The sequence below is a fragment of the Trachymyrmex cornetzi genome, unplaced genomic scaffold, assembly GCF_001594075.2.
Source record: "Trachymyrmex cornetzi isolate Tcor2-1 unplaced genomic scaffold, Tcor1.1 scaffold83, whole genome shotgun sequence".
Taxonomy (NCBI): domain Eukaryota; kingdom Metazoa; phylum Arthropoda; class Insecta; order Hymenoptera; family Formicidae; genus Trachymyrmex; species Trachymyrmex cornetzi.
The window spans coordinates 260,270-278,912 of NW_017300169.1; the positions used below are offsets into that span (position 1 = coordinate 260,270).

The 18,643-nt window shown below is 30.3% G+C and overlaps 1 protein-coding gene across 1 annotated transcript in view; it reads left to right on the forward strand.

Moving 5' to 3' along the window:
- ldd (lipid droplet defective) overlaps positions 1 to 18,643 on the forward strand; it is a 50,614-nt gene that overhangs the window by 1,109 nt on the left and 30,862 nt on the right. Inside the window, exons 2-17 of the mRNA XM_018519522.1 lie at positions 11,583 to 11,676; positions 12,137 to 12,360; positions 12,449 to 12,591; positions 12,665 to 12,795; positions 13,383 to 13,768; positions 13,878 to 14,198; positions 14,270 to 14,525; positions 14,636 to 14,833; positions 14,914 to 15,128; positions 15,260 to 15,470; positions 15,579 to 15,952; positions 16,323 to 16,611; positions 16,697 to 16,891; positions 17,088 to 17,305; positions 17,646 to 17,830; positions 17,947 to 18,461. Coding sequence (XP_018375024.1) covers positions 11,614 to 11,676; positions 12,137 to 12,360; positions 12,449 to 12,591; positions 12,665 to 12,795; positions 13,383 to 13,768; positions 13,878 to 14,198; positions 14,270 to 14,525; positions 14,636 to 14,833; positions 14,914 to 15,128; positions 15,260 to 15,470; positions 15,579 to 15,952; positions 16,323 to 16,611; positions 16,697 to 16,891; positions 17,088 to 17,305; positions 17,646 to 17,830; positions 17,947 to 18,461 — 3,924 coding nt within the window. The 5' untranslated portion in view covers positions 11,583 to 11,613. The remainder of the gene's footprint in view (positions 1 to 11,582; positions 11,677 to 12,136; positions 12,361 to 12,448; positions 12,592 to 12,664; positions 12,796 to 13,382; positions 13,769 to 13,877; positions 14,199 to 14,269; positions 14,526 to 14,635; positions 14,834 to 14,913; positions 15,129 to 15,259; positions 15,471 to 15,578; positions 15,953 to 16,322; positions 16,612 to 16,696; positions 16,892 to 17,087; positions 17,306 to 17,645; positions 17,831 to 17,946; positions 18,462 to 18,643) is intronic.

Here is an 18,643-nt window from a genome sequence, read left to right on the forward strand (position 1 = left end):
GATTGTATCAATCGAAATTCCGGTTATCTCAACTAGAATTATAGATTCAACCAGAAGATTCTGATCACATCAATCAGAATTCTGGTTATCTCAATTAGAATTATATAGATTTAATTAGAAAAGTTTGATTTGTTCATTTTCAACCAGACCCTTTCTCCAGTGCAAGTACTGCAGGCTAAATATTGAAGGGCAATCAGCAACACTCGATGAACGATTTCTTCCTCATCCCGCGGTTCGTTCTCCAGATTAATTGTTCCCGTATTCATGAGAGGCACAGACTTTGTTCGATCGATCTTATCTATATCTTCCATAGTGATTTATAATTCTCGTGTCATTAAATTGCACGCTCGTAAAAAATTCACTCACATTCTTCACATTTTATTCTTCTCTCTCAGACGTGATCATTTTTTGGACTTAAGAAATATTATTTAAAAAATGTTATATTTTATAACAAATCAAACTAATCAAGACTCCTTATAAATCAAAGAATTGGAAAGAATATGGGCGTTAGGAGTCAGGGGCAGAAGACGTTGCGCAAATAATACACTTATGAAGCTTGAAACTTCTTTATTCAACAAACGCACTTACATGTTTCGGTTCATTTTTAAGTCTTCCTCAGAGCAAACAAACTAACATATATAAAGTAAAAGTAATCCTGTCATGTTGAGCTCCCCTATATCGAGAATTTAAATGCTATATTTTATTATATTTTATTTATATCAAAAACTTCAAATATCTCATATTTTATGGTACTTTATTAGCGTTCGTGAACTTATTTCTTTGCCTCTTGTGAGATAACGTGGTGACGTTTATGTGAAAAACTGCGGTTTAATCACCTTAGAACTTTAAATCACTCCTTATATCTATTTTATTCTTTATCACATATATTATTGGACTATTATCATTTACAGCAGTCTATTATTTGCACAAGAAGAAAGATGACTAAAGATTAGTAAAATAAGAAACAGAAATAGAGAATTTATTGTACACACTCGTTACTTTTTTAATACGTCTAAAAACTCATTGACGTCATTCTAATATTTAAGCTTCTGATCTTTTTACAGCCTTGTCAGTATAAATTTAATGCATGTATACACAGATTTAAACAAAGAACTTTCTTGTGTTTTATTTCGCATATATGATTTCAGTTTTATATGCTTTTCACATGTCTCGATAAAACGTCAAATTTAATACAAAAACGTTTTGTCCTCACCCGTGACACACTTAATTCTGATATATTCATAAATCTGGTTTGTATAATTTCACAACATGTTAATTTCAAATTATACGTTTGATTCTTTATACGTGGTGCCTCATAACAAATAAGCATATTTGAGAAATAAATTTAATACGATAAGTTCATATAAACACTATCTGTAATCTTGTTTCCGAGTTACAAACAATATTTTATTAATTTTCATTACAAATTGAATTATCTTAGCTGATTCTATCCAGATGTTTACTATCGCGATTTAAGTTTAAATGTTTACTATTAACTAAAGACAGAAATGTGTGAATGTTGTGCTAAAAAAAGTCTGGTAATAATTATCAAATGTTAAGTGAAATAATTCCAATAAAATATTTAAGTAATACAACTAACAATAATTTTAATTTCCTAAATAATTAGTTAGTATTGTATCAAACATAATAATTTAATCAACAGTTTTTAGTAATACTTATTAAATATTTAGAAAAGTAAAACTATTGACAGGTTTTAAGATGCTTACCAGCATCAAATTATTAAGACATAAACACAAATATATTTTTAAATTACTTGTTAATTTAATTTATAATATTACTTTGCAATTTCTGTTAGAATTGGGTTTCAAGCCAAACAAATAAATTCGACGCGCAGTTCGTAGAATATACATATAGTCTATAATTTATTAAATTATTTAAATATTAAGTCCAGTCTCTGACCAGCCCTTAACCGGTTTTTAAGATTTTTATGATCTATTTGTTATGTATTCATATATTACGATCTTAAAAAACACTTTATTAAAATTATTTTTCATTATATTAATCGAACATTTGATTGGAATTATTTCACTCAACATTTGATAGTTATTACCAGAATCTTTTTTCGTTATATACTACTAGTTCTGTTTGTAACGAGAATTTAATGAAACATAAAAATGTCTGTAACTCGGACTACGAATGTTTATATAAACTTTTTGGATTATTTTTGTCTTGAAATCATTTCCAAAGTTTACATATTATAAAATATCCTGCAATCAAAAAAGTGATCTTGCAGTTACAGCGAAAATGATCTAAGTGCAAAAAATAGCTAAAATAAATAAATTTCTAGCAATTACTACGATATTGGATATGTATTAAATCTAATATAGATGACAGAGATAGAATTTGTGCTGTAAATTCCATGCGTACGAGATACATAATTTTTTATTAGATACAAAAAACAGCTATAATTCTAGCTGGATCAGCAAAATACGATTTTGCTTGTGTATATGTGCTCCCGTTAGTTTAACCTTGACATACTACGTCAAAACATCCAATTTGAGAAAATTTCACACTTTACTGTTAATTAATCGCTCGACACAGCAGAGAAAGTCATAATTATTCTTTAATACTTAATATCGGCCTTGAATCTTGTTTGATTTCAGCATCTAAGGATAAAGTTGCTAAAAACGACTTCTAAATCGTACTACCTTGCTTAAAAATTCAATCGTTATTTACATACTCGTTAAATTACTTCTTGAAATTATCATGTGTTTCAGAAATTATGAAAAATATATTCTTAAGTTTTTAATAGCATAATAAAATATAATTTTTTTCTTTTTTTGTGTAATTTAAAAATTTTTTGCATTATTATATTATTTTAAATGGAATATTAGTATGGTGTGATTTTGGCAACGAGGAAATCCGTTGCCTAAATCACACCATACTGACAAAATTCTTATTTAAAATGTTATAATAGCTCAAAAAAATTATGAAAAAATTACATAAGAAAAGAAAGAATGCAGTTTATTATACTGTAAAAGCTTAAGAATATTCTTCATAATTTCTGAGTTATAAGCCTTAAGTTAAAAATGGTACGACTTCGGTAATCTTATCTTACGTGAAAATTAAAAGTAGGCTGGTATTTGTATGTGCAAAACATGCACAAGATAATGATTAAAAAAAATGAAATTGAAAATGATATTTTTCGAGTTAATCTGACATTTTGACATTCAACTTTTTTTCATCGTTTTTAAACGATGTCATCTTTAAGATACGAGTATCTGTCCATTCATTACAGATCTTCAAATATATTACAGATCTTCAGATATTCAGATTGATAATACGTCAAAAGAAGGAAAACAACACAACAAAAATTTTTGCAAAATATATTAAAATAGAAATTTTTCTACAAATCAATATTTGCATTTGATAAAGTACACTTGTAAAACACAAAAAACTCTTCTTTTATTTTCGAATAGAATAAAATTATATTTATCTCATTCAATAGTTGTCATATAACTTGTTTCGTTTTCTGGCATGATTCAATTTTAAACATATTGTTATTTATTGGGTTATAAGGGAAATTTTTAATATATTTTATAAATCTATTCTATCAATTGCAAATGTGTTATTTTATTAAAAAGTACTTACATTTTTATCTTTATAGTATACACGATTGAGTAATTTGTGTTCCACGCATTTCTTTTTTTTTTGAAATATTAGAAATTAGTCAACATTTATACATATAAGAAATTAGTCAACATTTATACACAATTCTTAATACACAATCTACAAATACTATCTAAAGGAATAACTGACAAACAGGCAACTGGAAATTGGCGCTATAGACGGTGCGTAGTTTAGCTTTGAAAAAGATTTATTTCAAATTAGAAATTAGCTAGTACATGTTTCGGTTAATCTTTTAGTCTTCTTCAGCAAAATAAAGGTTATTATGATAGATTGATATCAATTAGTTGCAATCCAAACCAAAAATAATTACAGTAGACTGATATTCATCTGATCGCAATCATTATAAGACGGTAACCATTCATCCGTTATAACGCAATCTCTCCAGTTGAAAGATTGGATGATAGTGAACGACTAGGAATCCCACAATGATGTAACAGATAATTATAATTGGCATAAATTATTTCAATCGTAAAGTAAATAATTAAAATACAATAAAAAACGTGGTCAATAAGTAAAAAGATATTGAAATTCAAGAAAAGATGTTTCACACCACTGCTGTCAAACTACATAAATAAATTAAAACGAGAAACGATCAGTTCAATGCGAATTAAGGCAATGTTGAAAATTTACTATCTAAAAATATTAAAGTATAAGGTAATTTGAATAGGCTAACAAAATTTTTCAAATTATATCAAACAAATTGTACAAAACATACACTATTGCATCAATAATGTATGTTTTGTATATTTGATTGAATATACTATGCGACCATAACCTTTCATACAATTTGAAAATTTCTATCCAAATTACCTCATTTTATTCTATGTAAGAACTTAATAATTTTTTTATACTAGTAAAAGTAATCAAAATTAACCCGAGACATTAACGACCTATCAAATCTAATAAAGGGTTAAGGAAAATCATCTGTGTATCAAGAATTAACACAGACTTTGCAAGAATTTTCTTTGTGTTTGTTTCTCACCTCTAATGTTACAATCCAAGATGGCTGCAATGAGAAGAGGAACTTTAAATATATTCCTATTAATTCAAAAGTATTTTGTTATCAATCAATTACATTTATCATATATCATAAATTAATATATACTAATGTATTTTGATGAGAGATCTGTGGGTTGGTTTTGCATAAAAGAATATTTATTAAATGAAATTTAGGTTACCATCTTACAGTTACGTTGTCGCAACAATGCTCACTGCTGCGTATAATAATTACGTACCAACGACTCTCGCATATTCGGACGACATGTCGCGTCGCATATTAATAATCAGATCGTAGATTTTCACCTGAAAATATGAGAAGAACCGATGCAACGCGTCCGATGGAACTCATTGTTGTAACCGCACTCATTGACACTCGTTTAATTTGACATAAAAATTAGTTTTTAGATTTTTTAAATCATAATGATTTGATTTATTGCAGTTGCATGAACATCTCGTTTTTTTAGTCGAATAAAATCTCGTCTTTCATTAGTCACATAAAGTTTCATTACTATCTGTCGACTATTTCGCTTAACAAACTTCGACAATTCATAATGCATAATCAACAATATAATCGTTATTATCAGTCAAGAAAACAATGATATATTGAAAAATCATGATTAATATCTTTTTTGTGTTTGATTATTTTTACACAATTGTGCGTAGTGATGAGTAGCGAACTTTAATCGCCATCGGTAAGGCACTTTGATCTATTAGTGCAATTTTATTCAAATGCGCGCATAAAAAAGATATCATTAATTATAAGTCTTCACATGTCGAACGCGGCGATTGTTACGAAATGATTCAGGTTTATTCGGACGTCGTAATCGCTACCGCAATCGCATAACTGTACACGGAACCAGTGAAAGTGTACGTTGTTCGTAGAATATTAATAAACGAAGCTTTGCACGTGGACCGGAATGCCTCTTTTTTGCTCGACTTTCCATAAAACCAGAAGTTCGCTCACATAACCGGTTCGTAATTCACGGTCATTGAATAAAATGCCAAAAGAACTCATATTAACTCATATTTACAATTTTATGATGATTATAGTCGATAGAAACTATGCAAATATTAATATCAATTTTATCTCATTATCAGCACATTTTGTGAGAGATCATAATTTCGTTCCACTCTGTTATGTGACTGCGAATTTATCTACAAAGGAAACGCGGGTGCATAATACATTTCTCATCAAACATAAGTGTGCCAAATGCTGAATGTATCGTAACCATTCTCGATAGGAGCTCTATAAAACTAGCAGGACCAAATTAGCAGAATCAAATCGGGCCTATCGAAATTTTTAGTATTTACTCATTTTGTACTATTAATAATAATTTTGTACCGTGTGCCATTTCGAAAAAAATCGTGGCGTTGCTGGCTTAGTTAGCAGGATCAATTCAAAATAAAAGAAAAAAAGAAAAATAATATCAGAAATTAATACGATTGAATTTGTACTATTTTGTACTGTCAAAAATAATTCTATATTATGTTATTTCCAAGAAAACAATGACGTTGATAATATTTAAGCTGGCAGGCCCATAAAAAAACAAAATAAAGGAAAAAATCTATACAACTGAATTTGTACTAATTTGTATTATTGAAAGTAAGTTAATATTTTACATGTTTTTTTTCTCCTTAAAATGACTTTATATACTTACAATCTATTCTACGTCAAATCGTGCACCTTTGAAACACTATTTTATTTTTTTTTAATTTGCTAACATATTCTACAGATAATAATAAGTAGACTGCGGAACTTTATGCAAAATACTTAACTGAATGTTTTGCATAAAATGCATATTTTGCAATTTTGTAAATTTACAGATGGCAATCTCAATCTTTTTACATCATCTTTTAATAACTCTTTAACGAACAACGATTGACTGCTAAAACTGTCTGATAGTTAATATTCGCCGGGTTCGACTCCCGGCCGAGGTAATATTTTTCGCAATAAGAATTAATTATTTACAGTTTTTAATATGTTATTCATCATTATTAAGATCGTTTAGAAGATGCGAATAAGCATCAAAAAATAGTTAAAAATTGCTAGTCAATTTTAACTCGTGATATTACTGCGGTAGTTTAGTAGAGTTAGCGTTTCAAGACCGGAAATTTTTCGGCGCGCGTTTCTGTGGGACTACATACGTAGTATATAAATTCACATAAGAATCATACAAGCATTAAGATCCAGCTAGACCGTGTAAAGGCTTTGATTTCTATAGTTTGAGTTAATATTCAGTTAAGTATTTTGCATAAAGTTCCGCAGTCTAATAATAAGACACGTGTTTTGTGAGAAAAATGTAAGAATAAGTAATCCTAAAAATGTCAATTTTTAAAAAGTGTTTGAAAACTTTTGGCTTAGAATATATATTTATTGTCTACTAGAATTATTTGTTAGATTATTATCTATTAGAACTTATTGATCCTGATTCTTTACTATACGATTGTATCGTGCGAAATAGTATATTTAAAAAACTTAAAAAAATTAAAAAAAAAAATTTTCACAAAGAGAGAGAAAAAAGAAGTTACATTAATACATGAAGTCATCAAATATCAGAGATAAATGTTTTTAAATAAAATATTAGTAAGAAAATAAATTACATTTTAGATCAAATAGACTCAAATAGATAGCAGGGTTGAATTGCATTTTATCGCTTTTACGCTTAAAGATGAGGTTTAACTATAATAAAGAGTGTGATCTGAGAATTCTAGAGGAAGCGCACAATTTCAAGAACACACTGTATAGATAATTTATAGCGCACGGCTTTGATCTTATTGATAATATATTCATTTAAACTCTCAAGACGATATTATCGAGCCTCATTACTAAGTGTTCCTCAAACATGTCTGTATTTGTGTTCCATTAGCAGCAAGATATTATCTGTTCACATGTAATATATAGAGTGTTGAGTAAATCATGTTCGTTTTCGAGAGAGAGAGAGAGAGAGAGAGAGAGGCGGGGGTGGGGGATGATTCCTTCGTGAAAGAATAAGTAAGAAACATGAAATAAGTTTTTTTTACATTGAATAATCATTCGAGAAAAATGATAAATATAATAGTAACACACATATTTTCTTCTTATATTTTCCTTTCTGTCAAATTATCTCTTTAATGCAATAAGAACATTTTATATTTGGTTAGAAACGGTACACTCAGTTTTTGTTAAAATTTTGTGTCAAATTTTTAACGTTTTGTGTTCGAATATCGAGTTAATATAATGCAATTATGTTGTTGGTATATTTTATGTTAAATTGATATTGAGAATATTTCTTAGTATTAAAATAACCATTTCTGAGCAAGTGAACAAATAATATGAAAATAATATTTTTTTAAATATAAATTTTGAGATAAATGAATAAAATGCTTTAATTTGATATATTATAAATTTATAAATTTATAAAAATATGTTAATTTAGCATATGTCAAATTAATGAAAAAATATGACTGCTTATAAATTGTGTTACATCTTTGTATTGATCTTTTATACAAAATATTTATATTACTTCAACTTATTCATCTTTTTGTGTTAAATTAACACAAAAATTGGAGTGGATCGTTTGGGACATGTGAAAAATGTATTAAATTTAATACAAATCTTCCAATTGTATGATTGTTTTTCAATTTACATTGAGTATAGTGTATGAAATGCAAATTGTGTTGTAGAATATTTGAGACAGCGCACGGTTGTATTTTCGTATTATAGCCATGATAGTTCTTCGTAAGTGCAGCCGCATTGTCTGCGATTACATTAATGACATATTCTTCCACAGGATTAGCAAATCAATAATTACTACGGATCTTCGTTATCTCATGAGGGACTCATGTAATCGTATACGAATGACAGGTCGTCATATACGCGACTGTGAATGCTGATTAATTTGGAGGTCGTGCGATTAAGAAGAAAAAATCTGCAAAAATCTCCTTAATAAAATGCGACATTAGATTTAATTGTCTCCGTTTGTTTGCAATTTCATAAAAATTTCTGTAATTTACGCCAAATTATTGCAACTGTTTAATTGTTTATGCATAATTATGTAATAAGAAATCTTCGTGAAAAAGAAACAATATTTATGTTAATCTCTTTTATTCAATATGATTCAATTTTTTGCAATGTAAACTCATTTGAAGCGTTCTGTACTATTATTAATATATACGTTTTAATAATTTTATAACAGATTCATGAACTGAAACTAATTGCGGCTAATAACAGGAAATAAATGACCCTCGTAATTCTTCCAGCCTTTGCTGGAAAGCACGTTGCTTTGCATTTGTAATTTCTCCCCGGAAGGAGATTGATGTAGACAGGACATTTATTTCTGATACGCATTTTATCCTTGCACGAGAACCACCGCTCGGTTCACTGCTCCATATCTCTGTAATGCATCCTGTCGTCGGTGCAGCACGCGACAGAATAGTACGCATTTCCGGCTGCAGCTGCATCGATGGACACGCAAATTAGTTACGCTGCTCGTGTATATACGAATTTGTGTTGGATCTCGCAATGCAAACATTCTATTTTCGATGTAGGCAGATGAACGTAAATTTTACCCTCCTATTTTCGCGAGGCGCTGCTTCTATAACGTTTTTGTAATGTTATTTTTTTGAATTAATGTAATTAGGTTTGAACTTCAACTGATGAAGTGACGATAACGTGCGTTGCAGTACGTATTCAATTTTGCAATTGCTTGCTGCAATAACAATCTTTATTTAAAAGAAAATGTATTTGGATAATGAACTCTTTTAATACATATGATGATTTTCTGATCCTTTATTATCGTTCTTTTACATTATCGTTCAAGTTCATATTAATTTTCATTACTTTTTTTATAAGAGTATACAGAAATTGTTAATTAATTCTTACATATACTTTAACATGTTAAAGTATATAAAATTGTGTATTTATAAAAAAAAATCAGAAATAAATATTATAATTTCTTTAAATATTATCATTTCTTGATAATATATATATCTTAGTATTTCAAAGAAAAGAAATATATAAGACACGAATGACAATGGTGTGCATTAAAGGGTTAAAGCGGACTTCGTGGAACGCAGACCCTTATACCTGAGGGACTTAGAAGAGAGCGTGAAATTTAGTCAGGTATTCAAAGTTTGACAAATAGGACTAGTCGAGTTTGGATCGTGTGCTAGGTGGAACGATCGGCAGAGCGGATCTCCGGCCACGATAGGACAATGGGCAATTCACAGATCTTATTGAAATATCGGATGCTTTCCCCAAAGTGGAACCAAACAGTAGTGTCGCTAGAGCAGATAGCTATTAGCCATCGCAGGTTGCTAAGCGAAAAGATACGCGGTGAAACAAGAACTTTTTGTCTTGTAAAAATGTAAAATAATACATTCGTATCGTAATATAAATAATTACTGATCAGTTATCAAAGGAACAATGGTTCCTTTGAGAATAACCCAATCCTTTGAGTTAAAAATAACATTTTATTATATTTAACTTCCATGTGTTTCCAAATGTAATCCATTTTTGTTAATTTTAAAGTAAACAGCGTCCATACGCGCGCGCAGGCACACACACACACACACACATTACGTACGCATAATAAATAATAAATTTAATAAATAATAAATTTGATTAAAATTTGATTAAATTTGATTAAAATTTAATTTTCTTGAGTTAGATCATTTAATTCCATTGTTTTAATTAAATTAATGTGTCGAGAAAGAGCAGTGACGACTTATATAAAAATAATTAAAAAACTCAAATCAAATATAATTTAACATTATGAATTTAACAGCGTATATTGTTTATGCGTATTTTATCCTCTGAGCGTGATATCATCACGATGAGAGGATAAAATACGCATAAACAATAGATTTTGCTTCGTAACGCGAATATATTGGAATAAAATATTCGTACGGATATCGCATGGATATGTAATTTTAACGGTTGTTAGTCGATTTCATTTGTCCTGCTCTTTATGCAGCGGAACAATTTTGAAGTTCTACTTATATCCCACGTATCCCCAAGCCTGAATTTGCAATGAAAGTGGATTCGCCGGTGCTACTCGCATGATTGCGCTGCTTAGTAATGGATACGTAAGATGTGAATGCAACTCCACCAGCTAACAGTGAGAAATTTTCAGCTGTTTCTTCATGCTGCGATAAAATTTTCTGATAGGTCACCATTCACTAGCACCATTTTTCCGAGTGTACTCGGTTCAAGTGAATTCCACACATTTCGAGCACTCTTAGATGGCAAAAGTACACGGTCGCACGCGAGCTCGCGAAACTTTCCATTGTATCGCACAAAGGTTTTCGGTACAGTTTTATAAGCGCGAGATCTCGTCGCGAGACTCGTAAGCGTCTGCAAAACATTGTTGCGATTTTGAATGATTTTTTTTTCTAATGAAACAATAGATTTGTATGAAAAATGTCTCCATTTATAAAATGCAAATAATATTGGATGTATTTGTTAGATTGCGATAATATTTTATCTATGTGAGAGAGATCCAGTTATCCAAACATCGATTTTTTTCAAACATCGAGATTCCTTTATATTCAAATTATTATCGTTTGTTATATCAATATTGTTTATATCTATTATTTTCTCTATTGTGCTTGCTTTTGCTAGGTGGAAAAGTTTGTACGAATCAGCACAAACCGAGTATATTATTATTTCCTCCAGGTTATTTAGATAATCGGTGTACGTAACTGGTAATAGTTCACTGTAAGGTCATTGAGATAGATTTTAAACGTAAATGCGTGTAGGAATTCGTGGAATCGCATGAGCAAAGCGATTGTATATTTATAGAATTTTGTAAAATTGAATATGGAAAAGATATTATATTAAAGGTCAGTTGTTTTCAAAATAATATTTAAAAATTAAATTATTTTATTATTCGTGTTACATTTAATTACAAATCAGATTGTATAATTTATTAAAATCTCGAAATAATTTACAGCGTTAAATATCACGGCTGAATTCCATTAAAAATGAGGATCGACCAGCTCGGACTTCTTCTTTGGAAGAACTATATCATTCGAAAGCGACAACCAGTAAGTTAGCCGATTATTTAACGAGATATTGCTCCATTACTTCAAAAGTGACAATTCAAAAAACGTAATTTTCGAATTATTATCGTGAATAAATTAAGTAAACATTAGCATATAAATAAAAAATTAACTAACTTTACTTAAAAAAAATTATTAAAATCATTACAACTTAAAAAGGATTTTAAAAAAATATCATTAAGATTATTATAATTCAAAAAAGATAGTTTTTAAGGGTTACAAAACAAAAATGACAAAAATGATATTTGATCTTGTTAAGAATATAATCTTTCTGCCAATATTATTTGATTAGTCAATAATCTTTTATTAAGTTAAAAAATAGTTTCTTCTCTTTACTAAGAAATTTAGTTTTTTTTTTCAATTATGTTACTTTCGAAATAAAAAAGCTATATTTGCTTTACGTTTTATCAAATAGATTCGTCTAAATCATTTGACATAATTTCAGGGAATTTTGGCCTTAATTTTTTTCTGGCCGATAGTGATTTTTATGATTCTCTTCACATTGCGCGATAATGACGATCCAGAGTATCATCCGACGTGTCAATTTCCTGCGAGGTCGATGCCGCAAGACGGCCTTCTGCCTTTCATGCAGAGTTACATATGCAGTGTCGGAAATCCCTGTGATCCGCTGTCGAAATACGAGAAGATACCCACATATAAAAATGCCACGTTAGTTTTTACTCTGATGACTGTATCGTTAATTCGTTAAAATTCGGAAATGTTCATTCTTTCTTTTTTTCTCTCTTTGTAATAATAGTTTAGGTCCTTTAGTCGTGGAACTGCAACCGATGCTCAATAACAAAACAATTATCTCCGCTGTGGAAACGTTGCCGCAGAGTATTCAACTCTTGAAATCGATGGCGCAAGTACTCACCAAGCCAGAGATTAAGGCAATTTTCGGTACGATTACATAAAAAATGATCTAAAATTTAGCTCGATACTTGAACAATTAAATATCTGAATATGTTGACAGATAGGGGAATCCGTTTAGGCGACTTGTTCAACAATCACGATCAAATTAAGAATTTACTGAGATCTCATATGCCGAAAGCAAGGGATGGTTTAATCGACGGTTTATTTGAGTCATCCGTCAAATTAATATACGTAAGTAATTAAATATCTGCTTAAACAGATATGCTATTAATTAGTTTGAGACTTATTTCTTTCACACCTAATTATTTTTATTAGTCTTGCATAAACAAGTGTGTGTCTAAACAATTATATTAGCAAATGTACAACTTTTTCTTAAATTTATTTTTCGCAGCACGAAAAAATTACTTTTATTAATTTTTATTTGCTATACATAGTAAAAACATTTTGTATTTATGTAAAACTGGTGTAACATTTTTGTACTGATTTTTTAACACACGTTCGAGTGTTAATTTAACATAATGTGATTACGTTATTTGAATATTTTGTGTTAAATTAATATTCAATATTTAGTGTTAAAATAATACAATTTATGAGTAGGTCAACAGTTAACATAAAAATAATATATTAAAACGTAAATTTTCTAAGACAAAGGAATAAAATGTTAATTTTACTGAAGAAATTGTTTTTATAATTTGCTTACAAATTGTATCAGTGTTATATTTTTGTTTTTTACATATAATAATATTTGTGTTACTTCCTAACATAATTATGATGACGTAAAATATGCTAAATTTAACATAAATTTTTTAACTGTGTAGCTAATTCAAACTTTTGGTTCGACTAATATCGACGGCGTCATTTGTTCCCCGGAAAGCCTAAAGAAATATTTGATTCCATCCAAAGAGGAGGATATTACGGAGATCTCGAATGTTCTTTGTAACATCGATCCGCTAGCAATCCCTGATATTTTGGAGAATCTTTCAAAACACTTGGATTTTACTGATTTACTAGAGATGGTCGATCGCGCGATGGCGAAATTTCGCGATTACAATTTCTTCCAGGATTTGAAACGAGCAGCAGAAACTATCCTCGATTTAAAAACAGCTAAGAAATATATACCCGAGTACTTGAGGATCCGTGAATGGCTGCCGAAAATAATTTTGGTCTTTCAAAATGTAACCTTCAAGGAAATTGATTTAAACTTGTGAGTCGATTTGTAATGTTTCGTTTTTCTAAACCCATTTCTTCAAGTAAATCTTTCGAAGCTATATTAACAGTTCTCAAAGAATATAAACGTGGCGCTTTAATTTCAGCATTAATAAAGCCCTCGTGGTTCTCGATCCCATATTTGCATACGAACGAGATTGGCCGATCGCTCGGAGTGGATTTTTGAAAATAAACCAACTCCTGAAGATAGTGAAGGAAGTTTTGAAAAACCACGAAGTCAATTCCACGCCAGATGACTTCTTCACTGTGATAAATCGGTTGCGCGGAGCAATATCGACTTTCTCCTCGAGTGCAGATAATTATGAAAATATCACACAGATATTAGATATATCCTTTCTGATCCTGCAGGATGGTATGAAGCTCACTAATAAATTGTTGAATCGCCATGCAGATAACTTTAAATTGCAAGTATCTTTTCTGGACATAACAATAAATCACTAATATCTAACTGTCCGTAATATTCATTTTTAATTTTCAGAGCTGCCGAAGTTTTTGATGGACTCAAAAACTTCTTTTCCGAAAACATAGTAAATTCAGTTACATATATGATATCGTTAATGGATAACATTGTGCAAATGACTCATCACGTTGCTATTCTTCACGAAGATACTTTGAGGAGATTATACGAGATCTCTAAAAGACATGAGAATTTGGTCCAAAAGATACTGACAAATCTTCAACCTACTGTATACAGAACGATTATTCGGTCTTTATCGCGATTAGATCTTGTGGAGGTTTGTTATATTTATTATATGTTACAATATTATTGTATTTTCCTTTAAACAATTTAATAACTATTATTTTTTAATTAGGCTAATAAAGCTTTTCTAAACTTTTCTTATAGCGTCTCGTAGATAATTTAAGAGAAAGAAAACTTGATGAAGTGTTTTGCCAAGAGGATACAATGAAAGAGATATTCGAGAATTATATTGAATTTCAAGATAAATCTAATGAAATAAATAAATTATTCTGCGATAGTGACGGAAGAAAGTTCATTATTGATGTCTATAACAGTTTTGAGTTCGAAAAATATGGGACAATTGTATGTATAACAATTGATTGACGATTAAATAATAACTTCTGTTTTAATTTTTATATAATTAAAAAAATCACATTTTTCAGGTAACGAATACTTTATCGACCATGGTCACCATGGCATTCAAACGACCAGTCAAGATCGAAAATGCAAACTTAACATCTGTTGTAAAAAATGTCAAGGGATTCGTGACTTATCTGGATACGCGAAAAATAAAGTATTTAAACTGGAGCATTTTCCAAATCAGCGACGAATGGAAAAAAACTTTCAACGAAATGCAGCATCAAGGAAGATTAGATATGTGAGTAAGGAAAGAACGAATAAAAATCTTAAGCAATATAAATTTTACTTATACGGATACTTGTATATATTTATTCAAATTAAAAGTTATAAAATATTTTAACTTTGTGCATAAACGTTTTTTTTCTTTAGCTTGGGAATTCATCTCAGCATAGCAAAGATGTTGGGACAACGCAGTTTATCGTACATATCCGTCAAGCCAGATCTGGAAAATATGGATTTTTTAGCTGAAACAATTTTGCAAGACATACGAAGTAATCCTACTAGTTGGATCGAGGAAGTGCGCCAACACGAAGCTGAGTTAATCGAAACGTTTTATCTTACCACCACGGATAAAAAAAAGGTCGGTTTAAAATATAATTAAATCTTGTTTTGGTTTTCAGATTTTGCATAATATAATTGATTGTATACCGTTAGATTTTAACATCTCAATACGATCTTCGTTAAACAGACGTTACAGATCCTAGAATATTCTAATTTCACGCAAGTGTACTGCATGGAATCGAATCCGCCGGAACTGCTAAATTTTCCTAAGGAATCGAACAGTACGATTCTGAAGGAATTGACATGCTATCTATCCAAAATTGTTCAAAGGAATCTGGAATTGAACGTGACCAACATTGAAAACGAGGAAGCCACTTACAGGCGGAAGGAATTTAATTGGACTGCCTTCAACGAGAAGATAATAGAGATTTATCAATATATCGATACTCTTGTGCATCAAGAGGATCAACATTATAATTTGAAGAAATTGGATAAATTAAAACAGAACTTTAAGACTTCGTGGACGACGAACATAACGGCGAAAGACGCGTGGGAGATCAGGTAAGAAAAATTTTCAATGCGCAAAGATCTTTTATAAGGCCGCATTAACCCGTTTTTTATTTGACTCTCAATTAATTTTTAAATGATTGAAGCATATAACTGACAACGATTTTGTAACGAAATGTTAATAAGAATTTTATTAACTTTATTTCACACATGCACATACACACACAACACACACACAACACACACACACACGCACACACACAAAATGTATTAATTTTTCTTTGAGAGTAGCGTTATGATAATTTTCGATTTCCATGAAGAAAAATACATATATAAAACTGTAAAAATAAAACGATCCTCGAACGATCATGAAGAAAGTCGCACCCTCCTTTAATACAAATTTTCCAACTGTATATGTCTGCAGCGTAGGTGTAACCTGCAAGGTCTTTGACGTGATGGAGAGTCCGCTGTTCGGAATCCAAACGAAGAAAAATTGGAAGAACATTTACGGGCTCGCGTGGGCGACCTCGGTGATCTTCGATAATATCGAGAAGATCATTGACCAGATCCAGAATCGCGATCACGTGGCAAAGCTTTCTGATGTTTTGCAGGAGATGCCACAAACCGAGATACTTGTCAGCACGTTCCTAAGAAATTTATCTCCGGTCATTCTTGATGTAGTCGACATGATAACTCTGCGGCCGGTACCTCTTGTAAGTGGCATTTTCCAAATATATCTTGCTCGATAAATTTCAAGGAACTTCTATGAAATATATCGTGAACGTCTTTTGCTATTAGATATCGGCTCTTGATGATTACAAAGAACATGAGATAATATGGCCCTGCATCATGAACAAAAGTGTTGGCGCTGCGTTAGAATTAAGAAACGGAAGTCAGGAAGTTGTTAGAGAGCTCGAAAGAATCGCATGCGACCCAAGTCTCTTTATCAAAGAGTGGAGAGAGCAACCGGTGATAATGAGAGTCCGAAAAATTGTGAGTTTCTACTCTATTTAATTATATATTTATTAATCAAATATGATTATTTCTTTTTCACAAGTAAAAAACTGCTATTGCCGATTAATATAAATAATATTAACAAATTATAATAAAAAATAATATAAATTTGAGAATAATCAATCCTAAGTTATAAATTCATAGCTATATTAAGCATATGTTTATTAATTTTTAGTTTGAGCATGATGAAAATGTAGATTTGCCGCCATTCAACTGGACTTTGGGCTACACGAAATTTCGACGATTAGTGACAAAGTTCGATGATCTGATAAACAACGCTAAAGATGTTGTTTTGGCAGAAGAACCGAAATTGGCAAAATACATTAACACACTCGCGACAGAATCGGATGACATTATCGAGGAGAGATTTCCAAGCATGCAACATGATTGGAAGTATATAAATTACATCTTATATTAGTAATTAGTCTAGTGAAAGTATCGTACTATAAAATGGAGTGACTTTGGCCCAGATTTTGATAATGCAGACAGTATATATAGATGTTAAAATTGGGATATAAAACATTTTTAAAATGTTTTAAAAATGTTTTAAAATGTCTTATGTTTCAATTTTGGACGTAAGTGTTATTAAGATATTTTTTTAAATTTGTGGATCAAAATTATTTTATTTTACAATAATTTAAACTTTTAATCTAGTTAAAAAAGAAATATTATAGAGACATCTTTATATTTTAATTTGTACTAATTATTTTAAAAGCATTAATTTTTGTTTAAGAAATACCTTGGATCACATTGATTTGGAGATTGACAAGGGGATTGCATCTTTCGGCAGCGATCTTTCTGCAAATGAAATTTGGAAACCATCAGTTAACGTTACTGATCGTATTTTGATTTTTATTAAATATTTATCTAACGTCATTCACAAAAGCACACGTATTATAACTGACATATTGAAAAGCGGTAAATAGATTTTTAAATAATAATTATTATTACAAAAAAAGTAACGCTTGTGAAGTATGATTATTTGAAAATTAAAATATTAATGACTATTTGATTTGTTATGTTCTATTTTTCAGGTACAGGAAAGATCAGTTTATTGTCCTTGTTAGGATTCGATAATATTTCTCCTATTACTATTTTTCACGATCAGTTACCTTTTATTTTGGCGACGTTGGTGAACGGGTTATCTGATCCTGTGATAGATGATCATATTGTCACAACATTGGAAAGTAATACTACAATCACATGCTCAATGTTGTTCGATTGGCTATCGGATTTTAGAGTCGGTCTGAGCGCCGAGGAGTATAGGATTTTAAAAAATTTTACTTGCGATCTTGATCCTGAGAACTTTAACGTTTACACGGATTTCTATATGGCAGAAATAACGATCTGGAATAAAGCCGCTAGCAAATATCGCTCTTATGTAGCTTCAATGATTGGTGATGTGTTCGATCTTGCCGGAGCTATCAGTCTCACGGTGAGACGCAATGTAATCATCGAACCTCCGTTTTCGAAAAAATATTTGAACCATATGGTACATATGCTGAAAGAGAGTCTGGAAATTTCAAATGCAGAGGGTACTTTTCACAAGGTAAATATGATTAAATAATAGTCATATGTTTAATTGTAAAAATAAAGCCAATAACAAGCAAATGCAAGATGTCATAGTAGTAGCAGTAATAGGAAAGATGGGAAGAACTTTATATCAATTCCTATATGTTCAGACATATAGGAACCTCTATGTTTCTACCTATTTCCCTATTATTATATACG